Source organism: Sturnus vulgaris, chromosome 20 (assembly GCF_052056855.1).
Source record: "Sturnus vulgaris isolate bStuVul1 chromosome 20, bStuVul1.hap1, whole genome shotgun sequence".
NCBI lineage: Eukaryota > Metazoa > Chordata > Aves > Passeriformes > Sturnidae > Sturnus > Sturnus vulgaris.
Genome location: NC_142262.1, coordinates 7282991 through 7308885, shown reverse-complemented (window position 1 = coordinate 7308885; position 25895 = coordinate 7282991). Strand labels below are relative to the sequence as shown.

The 25895-nt window shown below is 55.2% G+C and overlaps 2 protein-coding genes across 2 annotated transcripts in view; one reads left to right on the top strand and one right to left on the bottom strand.

Annotated features, from left to right (window-relative positions):
* The window catches only part of UBE2O (ubiquitin conjugating enzyme E2 O), a 62151-nt gene extending 47158 nt beyond the window's left edge, over nt 1-14993 (top strand). The window contains exons 10-18 of the mRNA XM_014889157.2: nt 1010-1164; nt 2032-2144; nt 3216-3341; nt 4362-4451; nt 6743-7400; nt 8289-8425; nt 8894-9097; nt 9768-9825; nt 11271-14993. Of these exons, the coding sequence (XP_014744643.2) occupies nt 1010-1164; nt 2032-2144; nt 3216-3341; nt 4362-4451; nt 6743-7400; nt 8289-8425; nt 8894-9097; nt 9768-9825; nt 11271-12025 (2296 nt within the window). The 3' untranslated portion in view covers nt 12026-14993. The remainder of the gene's footprint in view (nt 1-1009; nt 1165-2031; nt 2145-3215; nt 3342-4361; nt 4452-6742; nt 7401-8288; nt 8426-8893; nt 9098-9767; nt 9826-11270) is intronic.
* A 1863-nt stretch (nt 14994-16856) lies between these two features.
* Nucleotides 16857-24096, bottom strand: SPHK1 (sphingosine kinase 1). The gene is made up of 5 exons (XM_014889167.2): nt 23562-24096; nt 19318-19467; nt 18920-19014; nt 18576-18691; nt 16857-18063 (listed from the first exon to the last, which is right to left on the bottom strand). Exons 1-5 carry the CDS (start codon nt 24079-24081, stop codon nt 17289-17291), a joined length of 1656 nt encoding a protein of 551 aa, XP_014744653.2. The 5' UTR covers nt 24082-24096; the 3' UTR covers nt 16857-17288.
* Nucleotides 24097-25895: the final 1799 nt, after the last annotated feature.

Below are 25895 nucleotides of genomic sequence, written 5' to 3'. Positions count from 1 at the left end.
CCATCCTCAGCTGCACATGTCCTGTGTGCAGCAGAAACCATTTTGTTGCATATCACACAGACACTTGGCTTGTTACAGATCCTCTGTTAATTTCTTGCTATTGAGTGCTGGCCCTACTAAAAACTTGTTTCCACTTAAAAATATTTCTCTGACGTCTGCAAAAACAGGCTGGTGGCAAACAGCTGTATTTGCCTATTGTATTTTCTTTCTGATTTGGTTTTGAAACCAACATAAATCCAGCACTTGTGTTATTCTGGAAGGCCTGGCCAGCAAAGTAAAGGGAAGATTTAAAGCCAATGTGGGATTTGGTTTGTTCTGTGCCGTAGGAGAGATGAAATTAGTGGAGGGCTCATTAAAAGAGTGTCCAGTTAGACTGTCCCTCCTGTCCCAAGAACTTTGCCTCCTCAGGCATCCCTGTCAAGCCTCACAGCAGAGAGCCAGCATATGGTCCATTGTGGCACGTTTGGATTTAATTTTTGAGCTGCAGAGACATGCCTGTGTTTGAACAGCTCAGAAGGACATTCTTCTCTTTTAAACAAAATCCTTTTGCTTTACCCACACTCAATGTGTTGCCTCTTTTCTTTTTGTTTTTTTTCTCCCTGGAAGGGCTGTGATGATTTATCTTTCCAGTCGTGTGTTCTTCAAGTTTCAAAGTCTCCTCAGAGCTGTCAGGCTGGAAGGTGCTTCAGTGGAGAAGATCTCAAGTTTCAAACTATTTGAAGCTCCTGTCAGGGGCAGAAAGGGGGTTCTAGTAGATGTTAATTTGCCTCCATAGGAATAAAAATTAACTCAGCAGGAGCTCCCTAGAAAGTCCTCCTTGAGCAATGTAACACCTGCAGGGGTTGAGAACCCATCAAAACAAAGCCTCCGTGTAGCTGCATCCATGGGCTCTACGTGGGCTTTCCTGAGTTGCTTCCCAGCCTGCTGATCCACGTAGCTGTGTGTTACTGAGGTCCATCTTGATCTCTGATGTTCCCTTTAGTAACTCATTGCCTTTCTGTGCTGCCAGGGTTGCTGTGGAAGTGGTGACCACGATGACTTCAGCTGATGTGATGTGGCAGGATGGCACCGTGGAGACGAACATCCGCTCCAATGAGCTGATCCCTGTGCATCATCTGGACAACAACGAGTTCTGCCCCGGCGATTTTGTGGTGGACAAAAGAGGTATTGGGTGTCAGAACAATGCTCTTAATTGCAAAATGTTGTTCAGTTTGGATCCCCTAATTTGCTCTGTAGCTGTTAGTGCTCGCTTGAGGTGGGCACCTGACAGGAACAGCAGTGATTCAGCTAACTTGGTGGGAATGGCAGCAGAGAAGTATTATTTACATACCAAAGCTGAACTATGATAACAGGAAGGATGTGGAAAGAATGAATACTAAGGAGCCAAACTAAGATTTTCAGTATTTCTGCAGAGCAGGGATTGCCCACCTTGAAAGGGCCAGCAGCTCTGAGCTCTGTCCCAGAATGAGAGGAGAAACAAACAGCTTACCTCAGGCTGTTTTCTCTGTATGGCTGATCTATCATGACCCTCACGTTTTTTTTGTGGAGAGTTTTGGGATCCAGAGGCATCTTGAATCCCTTTTCTTCACCAAACCAATTGGTGATGCTAGTGAGGGCCACGACACAAGTTCAAGGAGACTTTCAGCTTTTGGATATTAAATATTGATGGCACCATCTGGCTCTCAGCTCCTTTTCTAGCAAGGGTAGACCCTCAGCAGTGGGGACTGGAAGACACTCAGACTGGGAAAGCAGGAAATATGCATAAATAAGAGGCTGTTTTATGTAGCCATTTCTGATGAGTAATAGTCTGACTGGTCTTCTGAGTTACACTTAGCCTGTGGAAACTAAAGTTACCCATTCTAGTTTGGCAACAATTTTCACTGTGTAGGAAGAAGTGTTTTTCCTCATGCCATTCACAAGTGGAAGGCTTCAGCCATGAGAGCCCAGGAGCTGACAGTCTCAGTCACTGAGCAAAGTCTGTGCTCCTTTGCCTGATTTGTCTGTTTTCTTCCCTACCATTGTGACCAAAAGCTCAGAGCTCCCAGGATCCTGGGTTGTATGGAGTGGTGCAGTCTGGGGACCACATCGGCCGTACCTGTGTGGTGAAGTGGTTCAAGCTGAAACCCAGTGGAGATGATGTGGAGGTAAGTGCAGGAGCCAGTGGCTGCTGCAACCAGCTAAAAGAAAACAGCCACGAAATAACACAGGCATCACAGATAAACATAGATAAGCCTGGAAATCAGCTCTGCATTGACTGTGTGTCCTTGAGGAAGGGACCAGTGCTTACGGGCCTGGGAGGCTTAGCTAGAGGTGATGTCACTTCGTATTTGTAGATGCCTGTGAGGTAGCAAAGACCAGACAGATAATTTACATCCCATGGTATCATCAGGTTCTAGTATGGATGAAGATTTTTGCTAAGGTTGTCACAGACAATTGATTTCTTGAGTTCACTCTAAGAATTTTTCCTCCCCACGTCTTTGCATGGTTCATAGAAAGAGAATCAATCTATTGCACGTTGTTGTGCTTGCCTCTGCCAGGTACTATTGCCCATAGTTACCCTAATGCCTTTTTCTTGGGATATGTAGGAATGCTGTATTTTCCAGAGTCTTGATAGACTGCAGTCTAGTTGGAGATGAGAGGGGGGCCTTGACACTGCTTTGTTTTAGCCTGCCAGACTACATTGTCATAACTGAACAGGGCCCTTCACATGCAGAAGCAGAACATGAGTCTGGCCTAGGGTTGTGCTCCATTTATTCTCTTAATTTGTGTGTTCCTAGCTCTCTTTCTCCAGGAGAAATCAAAGGAAGGATGTTTCCCATTAAATGACAAGTTTTTTGTCAGATACTTCCTGTTGCCTTGGATAATTTCAAAAGTAAACCCTCGCCCTTTGGGCCCCAGTGAACTGCTTTGAGAAATCTGGGTGTTCAGAAGGGAATAAACTCTGGTTGCACATCTCCTTGTTGTGTTGACATGGATCCTGAAGTGAAAGTGAGGGTGAGCAGATGAGACAGAATATCTGCTTGCTTTCATTGTTGTGCCTTGATCCACATGCTGCTGGATGAGGTGACAAAGAGGGACAGCAGCAACCCCTTGCAGGCTGTCAGAGCAGCTAAAAAGGGACGAAATAAAACCCAAAGTGCTTTGGAGTGCTGAAGGTGTGTTCTGGGGGTCAGTGCAGCCTCCTGGGGCTGATGTGTTGCACTGTCTTGGTGCAGCTGATCGGGGAGGAGGAGGATGTGAGCGTGTACGACATCGCCGATCACCCGGACTTTCGCTTCCGCACCACCGACATCGTCATCCGCATCGGCAACTCCGACGGAGCCGCGGCCAAGGAGGACGAGGTGAGTGCTGGCCACCGTGCCGTGACCACATTGTCACCAGGTCACCAGGTATTGCTGGAGACACTGGGAAAAGCTGATAGGAAGGCTTCAGGCCCCACACGGGCATCCTAAACTCCCTAGCTTCCAAATGATTTTATGTTGATGTCCCCTGCTGTCGTGAGTAACACATCAGATCTCTGTCTGGTGGAGATGTAACCTTGAAATCCTTTGACCTTAATGACAGTCTGCAGCAGAGTAAGAATGAAGCTGAGACAAGAGCTGAACATATGCCTGAAGGCTTTTCATAAAACTCTTGCTTAGGATTTCAGAGTAACTTCTAATAAAAGGATATCCTGTGAGCTCCTGAGCAGCCATGAAGGGTTTGTCATGAAACTGGTTTCACATAGCAACAGAAGACTGGGGTTCAGCTATGATGACTGAGCTATGTTCATGTTAATTTTGTTGAGCTGATGGATCTCCTTGGGGGAAGAAGGAACGATTTGTATTGTAGCAGAAGCACCCCTGGAGAGACCTCCAGCTTTTGAGCCTGCTGCCCTAAAAAAGTGTTAAAAGATTTAGTGTGGCTCTTACAGCATGAAACACATCCCAGCCTGCTCAGCTGACCTAAATAACCTGCTGCAGGGCAAGGTGCTCCTTGCCTGCACACCCTGCACAACTGTGGCTTGTTTGTTCATGCCTGTGCTCTCTGTGGAGCCCCTGGTGCTGGGTGTTGGGTGGGGGGGCTGAAGGCACCCCACTAGAGGGCACCCCCATTCCACGGAGGACCTGTCCCTTGCTGCCACTGAAAGGCCACTGGTCCTGTCAAAGACCGGGATCTCAGGGCCAGACCAGCTCCCCTGCTCCTTGTGGAGAGGAGTTCTCCCCACCTCCATGGCAGAGTTGTGTGGTTTCTGTATGTAGGGTGCAGGTGTTCCTCTAGGTGGTTCTCCAGCTGGGGAATGTGTTTCTCAAATCCTTCGTGCTCTGCACTGAAATGCCTGGGGAAGAAAAGGGACTGACAAACCACTCTTGTCTCCACAGCCTTCAGTTGGACAGGTGGCTCGTGTGGATGTCAGCAGTAAGGTGGAAGTAGTGTGGGCTGACAATTCCAAGACTATCATTCTGCCTCAGGTGAGGTCCTGTTCCAGCTCCCAGTATCACTGTAATTCTTAGCTGAGTGACAAGATTTGGATTTAAATGCTATGTGTGGAAAGATTGACTGGGTAAGGGACTCTTGCTCTGTCGATTGCTGCAGTCCCACATGATAGGTTGGCTTCCCAATTCTGTTAGCACAGGAAAATCTTTTTGTCAGGAGGTCTGGGCAACTGGTTGGTCCTAACTGCTCTCTAACCTAGTGAGTAGGAAAGCCTGGACAGGCTCTTTTTGCCTTCACAAGTTCACTGCCTGCTCCCAGCTTTGCCCACAGCCCTGCTCCTGGCCTCCAGCACCTGGTGCTTTGCAGAGCTCAGGGATCATTGGTTCTGGCTGGAGCCTGGGTTAGTGCATTGCCCAACCGGGGAACTGCCAAAAGACGATTGCATGTTCTGTCTCTCTTGTGAGAGACCATAGTGGAGTTTTCAGCTAAAGAAACTCCTCCAGGAGCTGGGCCAGAGCCACGAATTGTCACCTTAGCTAACCTAGGGATCAGACTCAAATCTTATCCCAGGGCAGGGAGGGAAAGGGTTGAGTGCAAGCTGAAAAATACAGATACAGCCACACTGCTAATCCACTGCACCCCACTGATTTGTCTGGAGTTCTTTTAAGGCTTTTGTTGTACTGTCTTGTACTCATACTTGCTATTCCCCATACAATTTCATCCCATGTCTTCTCTCCTTGTTGCCTGGAATGAAGGCAGACAGCTAAAGATGCAAGACAACCTACCTCTGTAGAGTCCCATTCTGTCACTGGCAGAGCAGCCACTGCCCCCACTGCAGAGATGCCTTAGCAAGTACAAAGTACTTGAGTAAGATTCCTTTTTAAACCAAGCAGCTCTGCATTAATTACAGTAGAATAGTCAATGCCTGCACTATGGCAGGGGACTGGGGCGTACAAAGCAGGCTGCTGTCTCCCTTCCCCCCGTCACATGTGCTCGGATCACAGGCACAATCAGAGGTCTGATGCGTGCCCCACAAAGGGCTGTTCTCACACTGCAGTGCCGGGGCTCTGCAGCAGCTCCTGCTGTGTCACGCCAGTCCCTTCGATTCTGCTCCTCTGCGTAATGATGGGAGTTAGGGAAATGTCAGGAGCATGAATTATCAGTTGGTAAAACCATGATTTATCAATGCCTGACCGTGTGCCCAGAGACGAGCTGTCTGGGTGCTTTTTCACAGCTCTAAAAATAAAGATGGCATAACAGGCTAATTAACTTTCCAACTCAGATTTGGATTAGCTTTAAGGGCAGTGAGTTTTGATGGCTTTTCCTGCCTGCAGTCACTTGTGTTGAACCCAGCTAACCTCTGCTGGCTGCCTGTCTCCGGGTGGCACAGGACTGCCTCAACAGTGCTGGTTCAGTTCAAGGCTTTGACAAGATGACTGAGGGTCCCTGTGCTTTAGCCTCTGGGGTCATATCTTACAAGATTAAGAGGATTCTTGGGCTGTCACTCAGCTGTCAGAAGCATGTGGATAAAATGCTCCCCTCCTGTAACTGCAAACACAGCCTTATAAAGGTATTCTTGCTACCCTGTGTTGGTGCTTAAAGCTGGAAGAGGTCTGTAAACCTCTGCAGAGACCTCCTGAGACATAGCATGTGCAAAAGCAAGTTGTAGGAGGTGAGGATGGATGGAGTGGGGATGTGTTCAGCTTCCAGTAGTGAGAGGGAAGAGAACATTTTATATAAGAGCTTATTCAGCAACTTGGGTGAGGCTCCATTGTCCTAGCTGAATTTTAAGCAGTAGCCACATATAACAGCTAAAGCAGCCTAGCAAGGCTGTGTTGGCAAGTGCTGTGTGCCACAGGAGAGGAGAGCTGCTATGGGAATGTGTTCCTGGTTCCAGCATTGTCTCTGTGGAAGGACAGAGTGGGGAGGCAGCCAAACCAGAGCTTTGTGCCAACACAGTTCCTGGTGCAGAAGCAGGACCAGAACTACCAATTCCTCACATGGTACCAAATACCTCTGAGCTCTGTGTTCTGAAACCTGGGGTATCCAGGTAGCTGTGGGACACCTGCCTGCTCTCCAGGGCTGGGTCCCAGACACCTAGGAGGACTGCAGCCCATTTAGAACTTGCCCTGGTTTTACCCCCAATACCATAGTTGGAAAAGTGGAGGATGAGGCTGTGTGGTTTTATATTCTCTGCCAGTATGGATGGAATGGGTTTAAACAGCCCAACCAATTCCAAATGGAAGCTCCTTTTTCATGACTTACTTTTAAAAACAACTGAAACTGTGCTTCAGCCTAAGTCTCATGTAACTCTGCTCTCCTTTAGCACTTGTACAATATTGAATCAGAAATTGAGGAGTCAGATTATGATTCTGTTGACGGCAGCACCAGCGGGGCATCCTCAGAGTGGGAGGATGAAAGTGACAGCTGGGAGACAGATAATGGCCTCATGGATGATGACCATCCAAAAATTGAGGACTTTGAGCCTGAGGAACCAGCAGCAGAGGAGGTGAAAAAAGTAGAAGAACAAGTCCAGGGAGCTGTGGCTATGGCAGTTGCAGATCTTGCTACAGAGAAAGCTGGCAAGGATGGAGCCCCAAAGAGCTTCCGGGAACTAAAGGAGGCCATCAAGATCTTGGAAAGCCTGAAAAATATGACTGTGGAGCAGCTGCTGACTGGCTCTCCCACCTCCCCAACTGTGGAACTGGAAAAACCCACTCGGGAGAAGAAGTTCTTGGATGATATTAAAAAGCTGCAGGAAAATCTAAAGAAGACCTTGGATAATGTGGCAATTGCTGAGGAGGAAAAGATGGAAGCCATGGTAGAGACAGAAAAGAAGGAAGAAAAAGCAGAGGCACAGACACCAGTGAGGTCAGAGTGGCCCAGTGAGACACCAGTGCTCTGCCAGCAGAGTGGAGGGAAGCCTGGAGTCACCTTCACCAGTGCCAAGGGAGAAGTGTTCTCTGTGTTGGAGTATGCTCCAGGTGAGTGTGGGATACTCAGTCCTTCACTACTGTCCTGCAGCGTTTCTTTATCCAAAACTTTTGCCTCAAAGCTTTTGGATTCTGTATCCTCTCTTTTTCTTAGTCCTTTTCATAGCCCATTAACTGGAAAGGAGAAAGTAAACCAATTTTTATAGCACAGTATGTTCTGGGACCTAAGCATGGCTTTTAGATAGCATCTCTCAGCACTCTTGCACCTTCTCAAGCCTCTGAAGCATGCTTCCTTCTTTCCCAGTGTGGTGACTAACGTGGAAGGGCTGCAACATCAGTTGCTTTCCACTGCAGACATTTTCTTGCAAGTTGCAGGGTTTGTTCAGGCTTTTTTTCAGGGCTCATTTTGTTGAGAAGCAGAGCAAAAAACAGTTGGTGTTCTTGTGCTGGGTGTCCTTGGTGAGTGAGTGTCCTTATTCACTGGCACCAATGTTAGTGGCCAGAAATAAAAAAGAGCATCTGGCTGTGTGGAACATTGGTGACAGTGGAGCCCAAGGTGCTCACGAGTCAGACATGGGAGAGAAAGGTGGCCAAACTGTTGGGAAGCTGCAGGTGTGGGCAAGGGAAAGTGGGGAGCTGTGCTTAGGTTTGGCAGAGAAAGAGCCATTGCTCTGTGGGATTGTCCCAGCTGTGGGACAAGGCTCCCGGCTGGGCCACAGGGGACAGTGTTGTGTGGGACAGTGAGAACAGGAGCTGCAGGTTGTGGTTGCTGTACTGCGTGGGAAATAATCTCTCCTGCCTCCTGGCTCAGCACGAAAGCAAGTTAACTCTTCTCTTCCACATGATGCATATTACACATGGGTAGATTTGCCTTCATGAGGAACCTGTGGCAGTTTAACAAAGGCAGGCTGTAATTCTCTTGTCTTCCTTGTCCCACAGATTCCCATGCCTTCAAGAAAATGGAGTTCCAGCCCCCAGAAGCCAAGAAGTTCTTCAGCACCGTGAGGAAAGAGATGGCTCTGCTGGCCACCTCCCTGCCTGATGGCATCATGGTGAAAACCTTCGAGGATCGAATGGCAAGTGCCTGCTCTCAGATTCCTCTGTGGTAGTGCTGGGCTCAGCATCCAGATCCCTGTCTTTGGAATTCCCTGCTTAGCCTTAATCCTTTGCATTAGAGCTGCAGGAATGTGTGCAGCATGTGAAACAGAGCTGTAATTACCCAAAATGGCTGCTTTTGCATTCCCTGAGTCAGGGTGGCAAAAAAGGAGCTGCTGATTGCAGTGAAGCTGTTCTGGGTGCTGAGTGGGAAGACTGGCTGGCTGTAGTAGGGAGTAAATTTGGGGGTTTTGCCCTCCTCAAAGCCCTGTTTCACTTTGTTCTCAGGGTGCAACTTGTGGTGGGGGAAGGTGCCCTGAGATGTGTTGCTTGAGCTGACACTTGAAAGGGCTGAGTCAATCACATCCCCACTCTCCTTCTGTGTAAATACAGCTCTGCCAGGGTAAGAGAGTGTTTCCCAGTGCCTGACCTCCTTCCTCTCCCCACAGGATCTCTTCTCAGCACTTATCAAAGGGCCCACACGCACACCCTATGAAGATGGCCTCTTCCTCTTCGACATCCAGCTCCCCAACATCTACCCTGCTGTCCCGCCTCTCTTCCGCTACCTCTCCCAGTGCAGTGGGAGACTGAATCCCAACCTGTACGACAATGGCAAAGTGTGTGTCAGCCTCCTGGGGACCTGGATAGGCAAGGTAATGCCACCATCCACCTGTTCCTGGGGAGCAGGGGTTGTGCTGGTCTGCTTTTGGAACGAGTCACTTCCTACCATTCCTGGGTGACTTCTCTCTTGAGTGGTGCTTGAGCTGGGGTTTGGGCTCTGGTTTAGGTGTCTGGAGCAGATAATTCGTGTAGTTTGGCTTTTTCTGAGTCTGTACTTGGCTCAACTGTCTCTCTTCAATGAGAAGTCTGTGGTCAGACCAGTCATAGCAGAGATGCCAACACCAGCATGGAGTGTGCCTGTGGGTTAGGGCTCTGTCTTCCACACTGTGGACAAATCATGTGGCGTGGTACAAAGTCCAGCTGGAAACTTGGAATAAGCAGAGCCAGGGAAATATGTTCTGAGCAGGACAGGGCAGCTGAGGAGGGGTTGGAACTGATGGCTGGTGTGTAAGGTTACATAGTTCCAGACAGAACTGGCCTGAGGGAGTGTGCTGCTGGTAAAAAAATAACGGAGAGATGTCTTGTTGAGATGGGACACCAGCACATCACGTGCTTGTGGAGTCAGTTCCTTGTTGCTGCCGTGAGCCACAGGATGTCAGCAACAGGAATGCAGAGTAGCTGGGGCCTCACTTCATCTGATAATAGTCACTGAGCAAACTGATGGTGCTTTAGTCCTTTAACATATTTGTATATGCATTTCAGGGGACAGAAAGGTGGACCAGTAAATCCAGTCTCCTTCAAGTACTCATCTCCATCCAAGGTAAATGCTCCTGCCAAGCCTGTGGGGCAGGAAAAGGCTGAGGGAGGAAGGGCTGTTGGCTTATGGGGGGCACACAGTTGGGATCTGCCACCCCATCTGGGTTAGTGCTGCCTTTTGCTCTCACCTTGCTGGACAAAGCAGTGTCCTTATCTCTCTGCTTTAGCCGTGGAAGCAGGTGCCAAAGTTTTCTCATGCCCAGAGTTCTGGCTGCATCCCAGAGCTCTGACACAATGCTTTCCCTTCTTCTCACTGCAGCAGCCAAGCACAGAGTTGCCTGCTTGTTACTCTGAGCTGACAGAGGTGAAGCACCGTGTCCTCAGCCTGTTACCAAAGTTAGTTGAAGTTGCTAAACTGGGCCTCGTTTGCAGGACTTTTTTATCCCCACTGAGTCACCCGCCCATCCTACATGGGGCATGTTTTGCACATGATGCTGGTGTTTATACTCCTACCAAAGCAGAGAATAATCAGGGGTGTGCCTGGACGAGCCCCAGGGCTTCCTGCCATGGGGCTTTGCTCTGCCCTATCCAGTTCGGGAGCAGACAGACTAAATCACGTAACTTCCTCATAGACGATTTTCTGTGCAGGGAGCTCAGGCATGTGATGAGAAACCTTTGGCACAGGGCAAGGGTTCCTGCTGACTGGAGGCAACTCCTGCTCCTCTGAACTCCCACAGTCCACCTGTATCCTCCTGTGAGGGAAGGACACCACAATAAAAGCCTTCCCTCGTTTCCAAAGCCAAGGATCCAAATTTAGAAAATGAAATACTAAATGTTTCAGTGGAGCAACTTGGTGTTAGGGGAAAATCTCCTCTCCTGCTGCCTGGGTTTTGAGAGACTCATGTTCTCCCCAGCGCTAATGCAACTTCTGGCAGGCTGCCAGCAGCCTGGCGGTGCTGGGGCTGTTGCTACATACCCGTAATTTCATTAGACCAGAAATAAGCAGGAGAAATCTTGGTAAAGGTGACTTGTCACAGTCTTCTGTGTCTCAGAACTGCACTGTGTGATGGGACTCTGCTGGATAGAGCAGAACCTAGCCAGCTCAAAGCCTGTTGCTGCAGTCTGGCCTTTGTTCTGGTTAAGAGGAGGAGGAAAATAAAAGCTTTTGTTGTGTCTGTGGGGTTTTTTGCAGGAGGGAAGTGAAAGAAGCTGTGAAACCTCTCCCTTCCTGCCCTTTTCACCTCCTCTGCTATTGTGTGCCCTCTGCATTGTGCTGGCTGTTCTTGCCAGCCAAGGAACTTGCCACTCCCTGCAGAGTCCGAAGTCCCTACCACATCACACTATGCTCCCCTTACAGCACCAGTCGTTTGCATCCTGCAGGTTCTGGGGGTTCAGCCTAGGCCGTGCTTGACCCTTAATCTTGATCTTCTTGGCAGGAGTGGCCTGGCAGGGGATGGCGATTCCCTGGCGTTCCTGCCTTAACCCCTCGGTGTCCCGTTCTCCCGGCAGGTCTCATCCTGGTGAACGAGCCCTACTACAACGAGGCAGGCTTCGACAGCGACCGGGGGCTGCAGGAGGGCTACGAGAACAGCCGCTGCTACAACGAGATGACGCTGATCCGCGTGGTGCAGTCCATGATGCAGCTGCTGCGCCGGCCCGTCGAGGTCTTCGAGCACGAGATCCGGGAGCATTTCCGCTGCAACGGCTGGCGCCTGGTGTCCCGCATCGAGTCCTGGCTGGAGACCAACGAGCTGGTGGAGCGCAGCCACGAACAGGCCAACGGGGCGGACTCTGCCTCCCTCCTGTGCGCCGGTGGCAGCCTGGCCGAGAGCCCCGGGGACACGGCGGGGGCGCTGGCAGAGGGCAGCTCGGAGCAGGGGGTGGCTGCAGAACTGTCCGACTCGGCGCTGGACGGGAAGGAGGAGCTGGACGAGTCGGAGTTCCCGACCACGACACCCAGTGCTGGTGACCTCCAACAGTACTCAGACTCGGAGAGCACAGGCCAAGCCAGGGGGGACCTGGCCAGAGACCGAACGGACGAGGGGAAGGCTGCCCAGGACTCTGCTTCGCAGCCCAGTGTGAAACCAAAGAAAAGGAGAAAGAGCTACAGGAGTTTCCTGCCAGAGAAGAGCGGTTACCCTGACATTGGGTTTCCCCTCTTCCCTTTGTCCAAGGGGTTCATTAAAAGCATCCGCGGTGTCTTGCAGCAGTACCGGGCTGCCTTAGCAGGGGCCAACATCCCAGAGTGGACAGAGGACAAATAAACCATCAGGTTAGGGACAGGCAGGTGCAGGGGAGAAGGGAAAGCAGCAGAAAGTAAATTGGCAAATGCTGTTACCAATCAACTGGCTTCTCCTTCCAGCTTTTCTTCCTCAGCTTGGTTTGTTCCAAAGAAGGTGGTAGGCCTGATTGCTCCTCTGAGGAAAGGTTGTTTAAGCATGAATAACTCTTTGCCCCCAACCCCTCTTCCTTCCCCCTGTCCCATGTACATGCTCTTCTTGCGAGTTTGACCCTGCAATGGTAAGATTTGAGACCTGCACAGAAGCAGTCTTGCAGCCACGTTCCCTCTGCACTTTCATCTTGGGGCACCTTTCCACACAAGGACTCTTCCCACCCAGCACTACACCCAGCAGTTTGTTCTGGTGGGGTTCCAGCCAGGAGAAGGGATTGCTGTAGTTTCTGGAAATGAAGGGCGATGCCCTCCTAGTCTTTTCTTTTTCTTGGCGTTCCCATGGGTTCTATGAAGTTTACCCCAGCTTATCTGTACTTAGACATTGGATTGTGTTTGCATTGGAGTTGTCTACACCATACAGAGTTGCTCTAGTCTTAGTTGTTCACCATTGCTACAAGGTTCTTCCAGTTGGGATTGGTAGGCAGGGCCAGAGCTCTGCACTGGCACTCATGCTGCCCTGCGAGTGCTGCAGACTTTCCACTTCTGCTACTTTCCAGGTCAGTCTCCTGGAGGCAAGTTTAGCCATCCCCACTTCTTTTTCTCCAGAGTGAGGCAAACTTCCCTTTCCCCACCATGCATGCCTGTATTCTAGAAATACATGGGATTCAGGGTTCTGCCCTCGTTTCTTGCTTAGGTATCTGTGTCTTTTGTTCCCAGCCATCCTGGCTGTCACACAGCACTACACCCACCCTGGATCCTGGCCTCACCTGGGCAGGCAGCAGCGAGTGAGCGAGTGCTCCTGGGGCCTTTTGTGACCTGGATGAATCTGACATGGCTGCTGCTCCCTCATCCAGCTGTGCACGGGTGTTCAGGAGCCCTGGGAGCCAGGGTCACCCCAGGGAAGCTGTGTCATGGCAAGGCTCTGTTGGCAGCACCGGCTTGTGCTGGTTCCTGTGCTGTTACAGCAGCGCTGTTTTGGGCTGTTATCAGCTCCTTCCCTTGCCAGCCGTTTCCCATGGTGAGCTGGCTGTGGCCAGCAGCACTGTGGGCACAGCACTTCCCATCCCTGATCCCAACCACGGTGCTGCTGGATGCTCTGGGGGACACCTGGTGAGGGCAACCTGTGTTTCACAGCCTGAGCTGGTGACCATGAGCACTTTGAAGCAGTGACTTGCCAGAGTCCCCTGGTCTAGTCCCCTTCCTGAGGCCTCTGCTCCTGTCTGCACACACCTTCACTTGAAGCTGGGTGGTCACACTCCAGCCCTGCTGCCTTTGCCCAGTGCCCAGGTGTTGGAGAGGCACCCACGTAGCATCCATGGGGAGCAGAGTGTGTCAGGGAGGGTCCTTGCAGCTGCACAGGGAGGCAGTGGTGCCAGGCTTCCTGGGGAGGAGTCGGGCTGAGCAGATGGCTCTGCCAGAGGTAAGGATGGAGCTAAAGCTCTCCTTTGTTTCTGCTCTTGCTCAGTATGGCTGTGGTGAGAAACACAACAGTGGGAGTCCCAGCACATTGGTGCGGTGCTTTTTGTACCCACCAGCCCAAATCCATCCCACCCAGCTCCCTGTGCTTTCCTGCTGCCCCATGTGATGCTCCTGAGCCAGGGGCTGACTGCACAAAGAAAGCCCTTCTCATGTCCCCATCCAGCATTGAGATTTTGGAAGACACGTCCTTCTCCCGGTGCTCCGGAGGATGCAGGGCTTGGCTGTGATGAATACCTGGGCTGCAGAGCTCTCCAGACACTGCTCTGTGGGTGGATTATGTGTGCAGCAGCTCCAGCCCTGCTCCGGGCGCTCTCCCTGCCTGGCAGGTGCGAGGTCGGGCAGATGCTGCTTAGGGGTGCAGAGGTGCTGGGAGCTGTAACCATGGCCACGGGAGTGAATGGATCCCTTTGAGCGGAGCACGGGAGCGGCTCGGAGGGCTGGGGTCACTGCTCCAGGGCAGGGAAGGACAGGCACAGAGGCTGATTCCAGGCACAACCACGGTTCGTGATCCAGACACTTGACACCCTCTGTCCCCAGAGCCAGGCTGTGGCTGCCCCTAGAGCCACAGGACCAGGGACGGAGGGAGGGAGAAACCCACTGGGGATGGAGGAGCTGTAGGCTTCCCTTTTTCCCTCCTTTACTCTGCAGCTCTCATCTCACAGGGCAGGGGTTGGGCAGGCACCACGTCCTCCCCTTTGCCCAAAAAGTCTCTGATCCTACACAAGAGCTTTTGCACAGGCTGGGCTCTCTCCGAGGAGGTGGATGTTGGCCTTCTGGAAGGGGACACTGCTCCCCCGGCACCGCTCGCTCTCTGCAGCTGTCCCAAACCCAAGCGTGCACAGAGGTTTACAAATTTTCTAAAGCTTTTGATAATGTGAAGCTCCTGGGTGATGAGGTTGGTGGTGAGCACACTGCAGCTATGTAATTTTTTGTGTATGTATGTAATATTTAAGGGTAACAAAATTTAAAAGGCTAAAACCTTTAAAAAAAACCACACAAAAAAAGCCAAAGCATGATGCATATTGTTAGCCTTAAAACTGGCTACACGACTGTGTGATGTACAAATGAGAGCAGCCTGTAACTGTTTTAAGTGCTGGGGAGGGGGAAGAAGCATTACAAAATCAGTTTGTAGCCTTGATTCTGTACAGTATTTAATGAATAAAAAAACAAACCTGACTATTTGAGGCCATGCTTAGAGGTGTGTCGTTCACGTGCAGATGTGGATGCTTGGTTGCTTATATGTATAAAGTGCTGTGTGACCATTAAAACTTTTTTTACCTGCAGATTTTTTTTTGTTTGGCTAACCAAGGTGTAATAAAGGAGGGAAGATGACTTGCCATTAAATTTTGCCTCTGTGAGTAGTTCTGTGAGTTGTCTCTTTCTTTCCCCCAGCACCCCCTGCCACGCTTCTGGCACTTGCCTGTCTCCGGCACATCCCTGCGCCAACCGCGGGGCTGGACAGGGTCCCGCTGGCTGAAGCAGAGTCCGGAGGGGTCCAGGCAGGGAGGGGCTGCCTCTGTGGTTCTCTATAAACTGTTCCCCAAGACCCTGATTTACACGGGGCGTCTGTCAGGCTGGGGTTTTTTTGTTTTCTGTGGTCCTTGCTGGTGCCTGGTGCATGCGGGTGGCTCAGTGTGTGCCCCAGCGCGGCTTCCCGGCAGCTTCAGTGATCATGGCCAGACTCAGGCAAAAAAAAAACCCTTTTGTAGCCCCCCAGCCTGGTAGGCTGCTGGGAGCTCTGCCCTGCCCTGCTCCTCACCTCAGCACACAGGTAAGTGTGTGATGGATGGGGCTGGACACAGCCGTGTCTGAGCCGCTGGGGGCCAAGGGCATCCTGCACCTGCCGGGTGCTGCTGGAATCTGGAGCAGTGATGTGGAGTCGGGAGTCCTGACTTAGATTTTGTCCCCCTGGGAGCCCTCCCTGGTCCCCCCAGCCTGCAGGAGCAGCTCGAGGTGCCAGTGCACGCCACGGGCAGTGTCTCGGTGTGCTGGAGTTGTTCGCAGCACCCACTGCCCCCTCCCTCGGTCCCGGGAGCGAGGGACTGTGCGGGAGGAGAGCCGGGGGCTCCCCGTTAAGAGCCCTTTGCTGCCGTCCAGCCGGTTTTGGAAGCAGATGGGCGATGGCAGAGCTGTGAAAGGAAAAGGGAAAGGGCGGGCAAGGGCGATCCCGGCCAACCTGCTGCTGAGAGCCACACAGGACCCCGGGAGGAGCCTGCGGGGAGCCATTCAGGGGCTGTGAGCCTGAAAGGCTCCGCTCTGCTGATCCGTGTCCTCTGACAGAGACAGCGAGAGCTCTGAGCGCATCCCCTGCCATGGGCTCTCCCTCCAGCAGCTCAGCAGGGTTGGAGAGTTATTGCTCAGCCTGTTTTTACACCTGGCCCGATGCCCCGGGGGAAATAACTTTATTTTGGGGGGTGGTTCCCAGCTGCTGCCTGCCCTGCTGGCTCATGGGCTCCTCTCCATCAGCAAGTGAGGCCATGGGGGGAGGACAATCGTGCTCTTCTTTCCCTGATCTGCCATCCTAATTGCATAGTTTGCAGTTGAATAAATGCAAACAGCCACCACTGTTTATTCTTCTGCTTTGTACTTGAGCGCTGAAAATGAGGTTTAATTACTGCAATTTTATACCAAAGAGGCTGAGTAATCCCCCCCAAGCAAGCCCCAGGGCAGGGACCTGTAGCAGGGCTCCAGCTGGCCCCGGGCAGCCCAAGAAAAGGGATGCAAGAGCCCCCTCAAAGGGCCCCTTGTGCAGGCAGAAAGCCAAACCCGGGAGCTCCAACGACCCCTCCTTGCCTTCCCTGCTATCGCTCAGAGGCACCCAACTTTCCCCAGGATGTCCCCAAGTGTCACTGCAGGGTTGAGCTCCCTGGGTATGATCAGCCCCAGCACGAGGCTGAGCAGGGAGGCATCGCTGCACCCCAAAAATGGGAGTGGGTGGTGGCAGCAATGCTCCCTGTCCTGCAACCTCAGCATCTCCGGGGCCCCCCGCTCCGTGCTGCTCCCGGCCCCGGGATATCAGGGAGCAAAGGGCTGCGGTGCTGAGCTAAACCTTGTCCTGCTGTCCGCGTAGCCGGGCCGTGGGTGAGCCCAGCCCGTGACAGCAGCCGTGAGCTCGGATTCAAAACCTAGGAAGGAATTTTTTTTTTTTTTTTTTTTTTTTTTTGCAAACGCTAGATATTTATTTTGCATTTCTCACAAGAATAAACTCCGCTTCTACAGGAAGCTTTGGGTAGAAACATTCTTTAAAAAGTCGGTTTATTGTATTAGATCTATTGGTCCTGACCCTCCCTGGGGGGGTGGCACTGGCTCCAGGGCGGGGACACAGCAATGCCACCGTGTGCGTCCGAGCCGGGGAGGGGACGGGGCTGTGCCGGCGCAGCCGCCTGGGGGCCGGGACCTCGTACCAGGATAAAACAACGCTGGCATCTCGCCGGCACCGAGTACCTGATGGGGCTTGTGGCTCATATTTGGAACAGCACTGGCTGTCCCAAGGGGGTAAAGCTAAGCGTGGGGGCAAGCGAGGGGATGAGCCCCACGCCCCCCCCCAAGACCTATTGCTATGGAAGGAGGGGGTTCCTGAGTGGGAGAAAGGCTCTGCCACCCTCGCGCCGGGCCGTGCCGGCAGCTCAGCGCTGCAGGGAGGGCGAACGGGGAGCTCAGGAGCCGCTGAGGACGCGGCAGAGGCGGGGATGGACCTGGCCCTGCACGGGCTCGCAGGCCAGCGCCTCCCCATCCACTGTCATGATGCCCGCGGCCACCCGCGGCTCCAGACGGAACGCCCGGACGGGGACGTAGCACAGGTGGGGACAGTTCAAGTCCAGGTGGGTCCCCCTGGACATGGCCAGGAAGAGCTTCAGCAGCGTCAAGCGGCTGATGCCGGCCTTCATGTAAAAGAGGTGGATGCAGCCGTCGTGCAGCCGGGCCGCCGGTGCCATCAGCAGGTTGGTGCCCAGGTGGGACTGGTAGATGGCATAGACCAGGACAAACTCCTCCTCGGGGACCACGGTCCAGTGCGCCGGCACGGGCTGGCCCAGCGGCACCAGCAGCGAGTCGGGGGGCAGCGAGCCGGGCGCGTCCGTCCCCGCCGGCTGCGGGATGTGGCCATTGGTGACGGGAGCGCGGGGGTCCCGGGGGGCCGGGGAGCTGCCCTGCTCTGTGGCCATGGGCAGGTAGGACAGGCGGCCCTGGTACACCCTGAGCTTGGCCAGGCACTGCAGGGTGCCCAGGGTGAAGCGGGCGTTGCCCAGCCAGCGGTACTTCTCGCTGTCGATGTCCACGTCCGAGATGAAGCCCCAGCCAAAGCCCAGGAAGGAGAAGAAGCGCTTGCCCGAGGCCGTGCTCAGAGACACCAGGTCCATCTGCGTGTACAGCCCCTTGCACAGGATGAAGGTGCAGTTCGTCAGCAGCTTTTTCTTGGCGACGTGGTCGTAGCTGTGAGGGATGGAGAGGGTGAGTTTGGAGCTCAGGACCCCTCCTGCTGCCCCGGCATCTACGTGCAGACCCCACCCTTGCATCATGGTTGGGGCATGTCCCAGCTGGGTGACAGTGTCCCTCAGGAACAGCTGCTGGGAGTAGTTTTGTTGGGGATGGGAGGGATAAAAACCAGTTCCTGAAAGAGGGAACTGAATCAGGCAATCCTGGTCCTCCACATCGTGGGATTGGCTGTGCCTGGGGTGGGTCCTTTGGGTTAATGTTTTCCCAGTCTCTGAGCCCAGAAAAAGGGAGTGGGGGAAGTAAGATACACAGGGATTAATCCCTTGCTCACAGCTGGGGCTGTGCTGCACCAGCCTGTGGGGAGTGAGGACCCTGCCAGGCACCCATTAGCATCCCAGCACCCTTCCCCGGGGTGGAGCCCCACACAGTCTTTCTCTTTCCTCATCCCCGCCTGGTTCCAGTGCAGCCCTGCAGGGGGGCAGTGGGTGCCCCACAGGGCTGGGACTCACCCTGCATAGTAGTTGATAGAGGCAGCCAGGGCATTCCCAGAGCCTCCTGGCAGGATGCACAGTGGCTTCTTCATGGCCTCCTTCCAGTCAGGACGCTCCATCAGCCCGTTCACCACCTGTAGGGATGAACGAGCCAGTGGTACCCAAGGTACCAGCCCAGCCCGGGGGGAGCAGAGCCCATGGTGTCCCCGCCCAGAGCAGGACAGAGGCGATGGCTGCTTTGCTCCAAGCTTGGTGCTGTCTCTCCTTTGCCATTCCCTGCCTGACTTTGTGACTCAGAGCTTGGCTCCTGCCCCAGGCATCCCCTCTTCCGAGCTCTCTGCCCAGCCCCGTGGTGCCCTCACCTCGAACAGCAGCCCATCCCCAGACATGACCACCAACGTGTCCCACTGCGACAGGTCCTCATCTCGCACCTTCTCATGCGCGTGGTGGGGTCTCTCTGTTGGGGAAAGTGGAGAGGTTTGGAGCATCACCCTCCATCCCTCTGCCCTTCCTGCTGCCACTCCCCAGACCGTGACCCCAGCCCCAGACTGTGACCCCGGCCCCAGATGGTGACCCCAGCCAGGGATGCAGGAGGCAAGGCAGTCACTCCTCAAGCGCAACATCCTGTGGGACCCAGAGCTGTGCTGATGCAGAGTCAAAGGCGCTGGGAGGAACCTGACCCCGCGTGGCAGGGCCCAGGTAGGATCCCAAGGAAAGGAGAAAGAGGAGGAGGAAGAGGAGGAGCTGCTCATGGACTCACCAGTGACGAAGACAGTGGTGGTAATGTCTGCCTCGGCCAGCATGGGCTGCACCACTGCCTGGTAGTCATCAAGGGCACGGCCAGAGCCGCTCTGTGGGTTCAGCAGCACCAGCGCGTGGCAGGGCCGGGGCAGCACCCCATAGCTGTCACCTGGGGGGGACAGGGGGCTCAGGGTGCTGGGTCATGGCCCTGCTCTGGGAGGGCTTTGCCAGCCAGGGCAGCATTTGCCAAAACCAAAAGGGGAAGGGGAACTGGCCCTCCCCCATCCTCACAAGCTCCCTGGGCTGCATCCCTACCCAGAGGCAACGGGGGTGAGCAGGGATGGAGAGTCCCTGCTGGGAATGCTGGAGAGGTGGCAGAGACAGGACACAGGGGCCTGCAAGGACTCATTTGAGCTTCCCCACAAGCAGCAGAGATGTTCATACCCAGTATGGAGCCCTGCAGCACTCCAGCCATACTAGAGTGGGGGGATGAGAACCCCAGGTCCCAATTCCCTGCATCCACCCAGCTGGAGCGGGGCCAGGACAGACAGTTGTGCTGGCAGACGGACGCTCCTGCTTCCCCTGCTCCCCACGGGGCTCAGGTTTCGCCTGCGAGGGCCTCGGCTGGGCTGTAATTACAAGCCTGGCAGGGGTCCCATCCCTCTGCCTCCCCAGTTGCTTCCAGCCCCTCCTTTCCCAAGCCCAGTGGTCCCCATACAGGGGGACAGGGAGAGGCCACTAAGCTGCCCTGTGAGGGAAGCACGGGGAAGAGGAGGAAGGCAGGAACCTCGGGTGCTGTTGGGCACTCCAAACCCTGAAGTTAGGAAGGGTGGTGGCCTCAGGTTCCCCTAGCGCCTCTGGAGATCCCTGGCTCTGCAGGGAGGAGCCAGTTTTGGGGTTGTTTGGGATGTCCCCACCAGCCCTGTGCCCCCTGAGCTGTGACCTGGGCCCAGGGGGGTGTGGGTGCCCACCCCAGCACATGGGCCCTGCACAAGGCTGCACCTGCTGACTCAGCAGGAAGAGCTGCTGAGTCAGGACAGCAAAGGCCTTTCCCAGCACTGTCCTGGGCTGGGAATCCCCTCTGAGCCCCCGTGGTGTGGGGGTGCCCCCACCTCATCTGCACACGTGCAGTGATTTGAGCTGTTTGAACACACAAGCTGGGGTTCTACAGCTAAACCCCTCCTGCCACCCACAGTGGGGACAGTGGCAGGGAGAGGTGAACATGGGGCCATGCAGGACACCACATGTGTCACCTCTCCTGGGTGACATCTAGCATCACACCAGTCATGGTCATGAGCTCCACAAGCTGCCTGGAGCAAGGTGGGACTGGAGCATCCCATCTCCATGCCTGTCCCAGCCCTGAGAGCACACAGAGCTCTGCTGACTTCATCATCACCAGGATTACTTTCTGGCCCCATGGATATAGCTCAGTGGTGCTGTCACCCTCTAGGACACCTCCTTGTCCCCTCACCAGCTGTTGGGACCTGCCACCAAATCCTCAACAAAGATCTGCCTGCGAGAGCCCCAAGGCTGAGCCTGGCTCTGGGTGATGGCTCCAAGCAGTGGCTCCAGGCTGGCTGCAGGCACTGGCTCCAGGCTGGTTCTCCCCACCGCTGCCCAGGGCCAGTGGCTCCCCCCTCCACCCTCCCCAGCCCCTTATCAATGGCTTCCAGACACAAAGGGACCAGCTGCCCTGGGGGAAAGCAGTGAAGCACCCAGAGCAGAGGCCACTCCAGCTTGGGTCAAGGATAACAAAAAGCAACCCCAGGGCTGGGATGACCCTGCTCCCAGCCCTTTGGAGCTTCCTTGGTCTCCACAGGCACTAAATCCCCTGCGAGCAAATGCAGACAAACGCCCATGCAGGGTTTGAGTCCAAGCCCCAGCTGCTTTCTCTCTGGGAGTTTTTCTCTTTCTTTCCCTCCTCAAGCCCTGGATGTTGAAAGGCAAAAGCCAAAGGCACTTCAAAAGCCTAAAAGCAGTTTTTAACCCCACAGTGTTAACCAGGCACATGGCTTCTTACACACATGGAGCTGCAGCTGAGTCTTGCCTAAAAATCCTGCCCAGACCTGTAAGTGCTGCCCTGTGGCCTCCTCTGGGCAGAAGGAAAAGGTTGGGACACAAGGATCAGCTTCTTGGCTGGAGGGGAAAACAAACCCTGCTCAGGGCACAGAGGGATGCCACGACTCCCTGCCAAGGGACAGATTGCTGGTACCAGGCTGTGAGTAGTGACAGGAGTGATCCCAGTGTGAGACTGGTCACATCAGCAGCACCAGGCTCAGCCCAGTGGTGGAACTGGAGGATACTGGATCAGAGCTGGAGCCCAGCGATGGTGATGCACAGGGAGACAGATTTCAGCAGCATCCTGAGCCATCCAACCCTTCCTGTTGCACAACACCGGCCAGTCCCTGGCATCCCAGCAAGATTCCACTTCCCAGCACAGTGTGGTCACTTCCAGCCTCAAATGCTGAGTAGAGCAGAATCTGAGTCAGCAGGAGGAAGGGGCTCCAGCTGTGCCACAAACTCTGCTCCCTCTGCCCACATCCTCCCATGTGATGTGTCCTGGCTGTGCTCAGGCCGGGACCACACTGCCACAGCTCCGCTGTCTGCAGCCCAAGCCACTCCACTGCATCTCTGCATCCTTCTGGAAATTCTCTGGGCACAAGGAGCAAGTGTGCCAGGCAGAATAAGGCTGGGGCTGAGCTTCCTGGGGCTGGATTTCCCTTTTGGGACACAAGCCTGGGGGAAGTTTGTTCCCTCCTGGGTAGCTGCAGTTTGGGAGATGCTGCAGGCAACCCCAGCTTTGGGGTTATCAGTTGCTGAGGAACTTTCTGTTTATTCCTTGGGGTGAAACGAGGAGGGGGAATCATCCCTTCATCCCTGCTGCAGCCCTCCACAGGGCTTTTATCCCAGAGGATGCTGGAGCTGCAACAGCACCAGGATGGGATGGCTGGTGGCTCCCCAGGTCCCCTCCTCATGGGGACAGGGTGACAGGACTCTCTGCACGGACTCACCCACAGCTTCCCAGCAGGGCCTTATCAGTGCTGCACAGGCCTCTCTGCCGGCACGTGCGAGCACAGGGTGTGGACGAGGGGCATTTTAAACTCTGTTCCAAAATGAGGGAGGAGGATTGCAAATCTTGATGTCCTCAGCGAGAAAAGGGACTGCAAATTCTACACTGCCTCCTCCCATCCTCCTTCCCCCCACTGCCCTGAGGGCCCTGCATGCAACGAGCTGCTCCTGCCCCGGCACCCTCGCACCGCCTGCTCACAGGGCGAGGGTTGGAAAGCGCTTGGAGACTTCCAGCTGCAGAGTTCAGGCTGGAAATAGAGCTGGGGAACTGGTTCTGCCCTCACCCCATTCCACTGGATTTTTTTGTAATTCTTTAGGAAGAGAGACAGAAAGTTGTTTTGTAGCTGCAGGTCATGTAAAAAAAAGAGCTGCATTTTAAAATCCAAGCAAGGAAGAGATGGGCTAAATGTGATTTGACAGGATCCCTCTAACCGCATGCCTCTTAATTTCCAAGTCTGATCAGAGCGACTGGACAGCCAAATAAATGAAGTAGTGCATATAATTGAATCTCTGCTCAGATGTTCAACTATCTGCCAGCACGCCCTGCCCTGCCTGCGGGAGCTGGGGGACGCGGCCCCCGAGCAGGACCCTCCCCTTGCAGACACTGACAGCTCCCGAGGGGAGCAGGATCAGAAACACAGACCCCACCAGGCTGCCCTGAGATCCCACTGGACCGCAGGGGTCCTGGGGGGATCTGTCTGACCCCAAATCCCAAGTGATGGATGGGACCTGCTGGGGACAGTGCCTGGCTCCCGTCCTGCCTGCGTCAGCAATGATTACTTTTTTTTTTCTTGGATCATGCTGCCCTTTGGAGCTTTGGAGTTATCGAACGGGAGCAATGGGGGGGATGGGGGGTGTGCAAAGGGCCCCCATAGTGTGACCACGTCCCTTAAGGGTGAAAGGGGAGAGAAACAATAGACACGGGATGTCCCTGTCCCCCCCAGACTCGGGGAAAGTGGGGGGAAGGGGGTGTTCGAGTGACCCCACGGGGGCGCGGGTCACCACCCGTCTGTGTCCCCTCCCGTGCCCCCGGAACGCGACACCGCGCAGCGCCCGCGGCTCGGTCACAGCCGTTCCGCGTGGGGCCCGGCGGCGGAGCGACCCCGACCGCGACCGCGACCCCCGCACGGCCCCGGCGCAGCGAACCCCGCGGGCAGCGGTGCCGGGCGGGCGCGGGGGGGACTCGGCACTCACCGTCCTGCGCGGGCACGGCGGGCACGGCGAGCTCGCGGATGCGGCGGCTCCAGGCCTGGGCGATGCGCAGGTTGCCCTCGGCGTCGGGACCCCGGGAGACGCGGAAGGTCCGCTCCAGGCGCTGGCGGGCGGGCGGCCCCCAGCGCGGCCCCCGCAGAGGGTAACACACCAGCGAGAAGCAGGCGGCGGCCGCGGCCGCGGGGAAGGCGGCCGAGCCCACGCAGTCGGCCAGGCGGAGCGCGGCGTCGGGACCGGCCGAGCCGCCCGAGCAGCCGCCGGCACGCCGCACCTGCAGCTCCCGGGCCGTCAGGGTCAGCGAGCAGGCGGCGGCACCGGGGGCCGGCCCCGCGCCGAAGATGCCTTGAAGCAGCACCGGGCCCCCGCCGGGCTCCGGGGGAGCGCGGCGGCCGGCGGCCATCGGCGGAGCGGGCGCGGAGCGGAGCGGGAGGCACCGGGGAGCGCCGCCCGCCGCCGCTCGCTGCTGACGCCCGGCGATGGCAGGCGGGGCGGCCCCATTCATAAAAATTTAACCCACCCACCCCCCGGCCACCTCTTCCCCCGCCGAGGGGGGCCCGTCCCGGGGCTGGTCCGGTACCCCCCACACCCCCCCGCCAGTTGCCTCAGTTTCCCCAAGCGCCGCCCCGCGCTCCGGGCTGTGCTCCGCGGGGGAACCGGCTCTGCAGACGGGCGGGGGCAAAGGGACGCCGTGGGTTTGCCGCGGGTGGTTCTGCGCTGCCGGGGTGGGTGTCTGGCGTGGGTGCTCCCACGGTGCTGGGGATGGCGAGGAACAGACCCACGGTCACGCCGGGAGAGGGGAGCAGAGCAGCCGGCAGCCACCCCCGCCCCAGTTCCTGCACAATAATTCCCAGGAAGGCACGGATGGGCGCTGGCAGGTGTCCCTGGAGCCCCCACGTTGGACTGAACAACGTTTTAATACCATTTCTGCATCTGTCCAAGCATGAGAGGAATGAAGTGGGGGCCTGGAGAAATCGAGGCACGGCGAGGGGTGAGAACAGTGGGTAGACGGCGTGGGACACTTCCAGGAGGGAGGATGGAGAGGGATGATGTCCTACCCACTACTGGTGGCTCGCCATCAGGTATCCGTGGGGTTTGGAGGTTGCCATGGGCATGAAGCCCCGCGGAGGGAGGTGGGCTGTGCTGTGAACCCCACCTTGGGGCACAGAGCTCTGGGGACAGAGCCCAGGGGACTTGTCTGGAGGGTGCCAGCAAGACTGGGAGCTGCTTTTTGTTCACGGCAGCTAGCAAAAACCATTGACAGCAGTTTTTGCTGGCAACAGGACTGACCTCACCCTCCCAAGGGACTGCTGGGCTCCAAGGGGTCTGGCCCAGCCCAACAAGGATTTTTTTTTTTTTTGCCAACCAATTCCCCATGGATGTAGCTCTGTCCTAACCTTGAGCTTGCACCTCAGGGAGGCATCACTCCTCACACTTAGGGCAGTTTAATTAGCAGCGAGCCCTCTGTCCCTGCTTAAACCTTCTGGAACTGGCCAAGAAATTGCAGGGAGGGCACGGGATAACCAGCTGGGCAGATAACATGGTTGAGTCTTGTTTTCCCAGAGCAGACCTATGAAGAGAGCCGAGATGCTGTGATTTGGAGCACTGCGCTTTCCAGAAAGACTTCCCTGAGTGCTGTGGGTACAAAGGGATGCTCAGAGGGGCAAAACTTGCTCCCAGCCCTGATGCTTTTGGCTTGGGAACTGCAGCACTCGCCGCTGATTCTGGGTGAGATTCGGGCTCAGCCTCTTCCCCGGCCGCTGCCATGACACAGTCCAGCGTTTGTAAACAGCCCGAGGTTCCTCAGCAAGGTGTCATGGGAGGAAATAGCTGGATGCCGGGGAGTGCAGCGTCCTGACCTGCCCCTCACCCTTCTCGGTGACTAACTCGCTCTCAATTTCCGCTCAGGAAGGCATGACTCGTGTTGGGAGGATGTGAGAGCAGCTGTCCCATTGCTCCTGGCAGGTGCCATGGGACGATGAGGCTGCTTTGGGCTCTGTCCTCACCATGCTACATCCGTCCAAGGCCCTGTGCCCCTGTGCTGCAGGGATCCCCCTTTGTCCTGCCAGCCTGTGCTTTAAATAGGAGTGGAATGCCCGTCCAGGCTCTGCTGGCCATGCTCGTGCTGTGGGAAAAGGGGCTGAGAGTGGCTTCATGGCTAAGTGTCAGGGCTGGCAATGAATGCAGGAAGGGTTGGGGAAGGGCTGTGCATGGTGGGGATGCCAAGGGCTGGGGGCTGCAGCCAGGTTTGTCTCAGATGGGGAATGGGACTGGCACAGGCTTAGCCTCTGTGATGGCAGGGGAGACACAGACAGGGCT

Excerpts from the sequence above, each read along its gene's own strand:
- SPHK1 (XM_014889167.2), bottom strand. The coding sequence starts at position 24,081 with ATGAATGGGGCCGCCCCGCCTGCCATCGCCGGGCGTCAGCAGCGAGCG. Across the intron at positions 19,015-19,317 it reads CACCACTGTCTTCGTCACTG|AGAGACCCCACCACGCGCAT; the intron begins GTGAGTCCATGA and ends TTTCCCCAACAG. Across the intron at positions 18,692-18,919 it reads GGGATGGGCTGCTGTTCGAG|GTGGTGAACGGGCTGATGGA; the intron begins GTGAGGGCACCA and ends TCATCCCTACAG.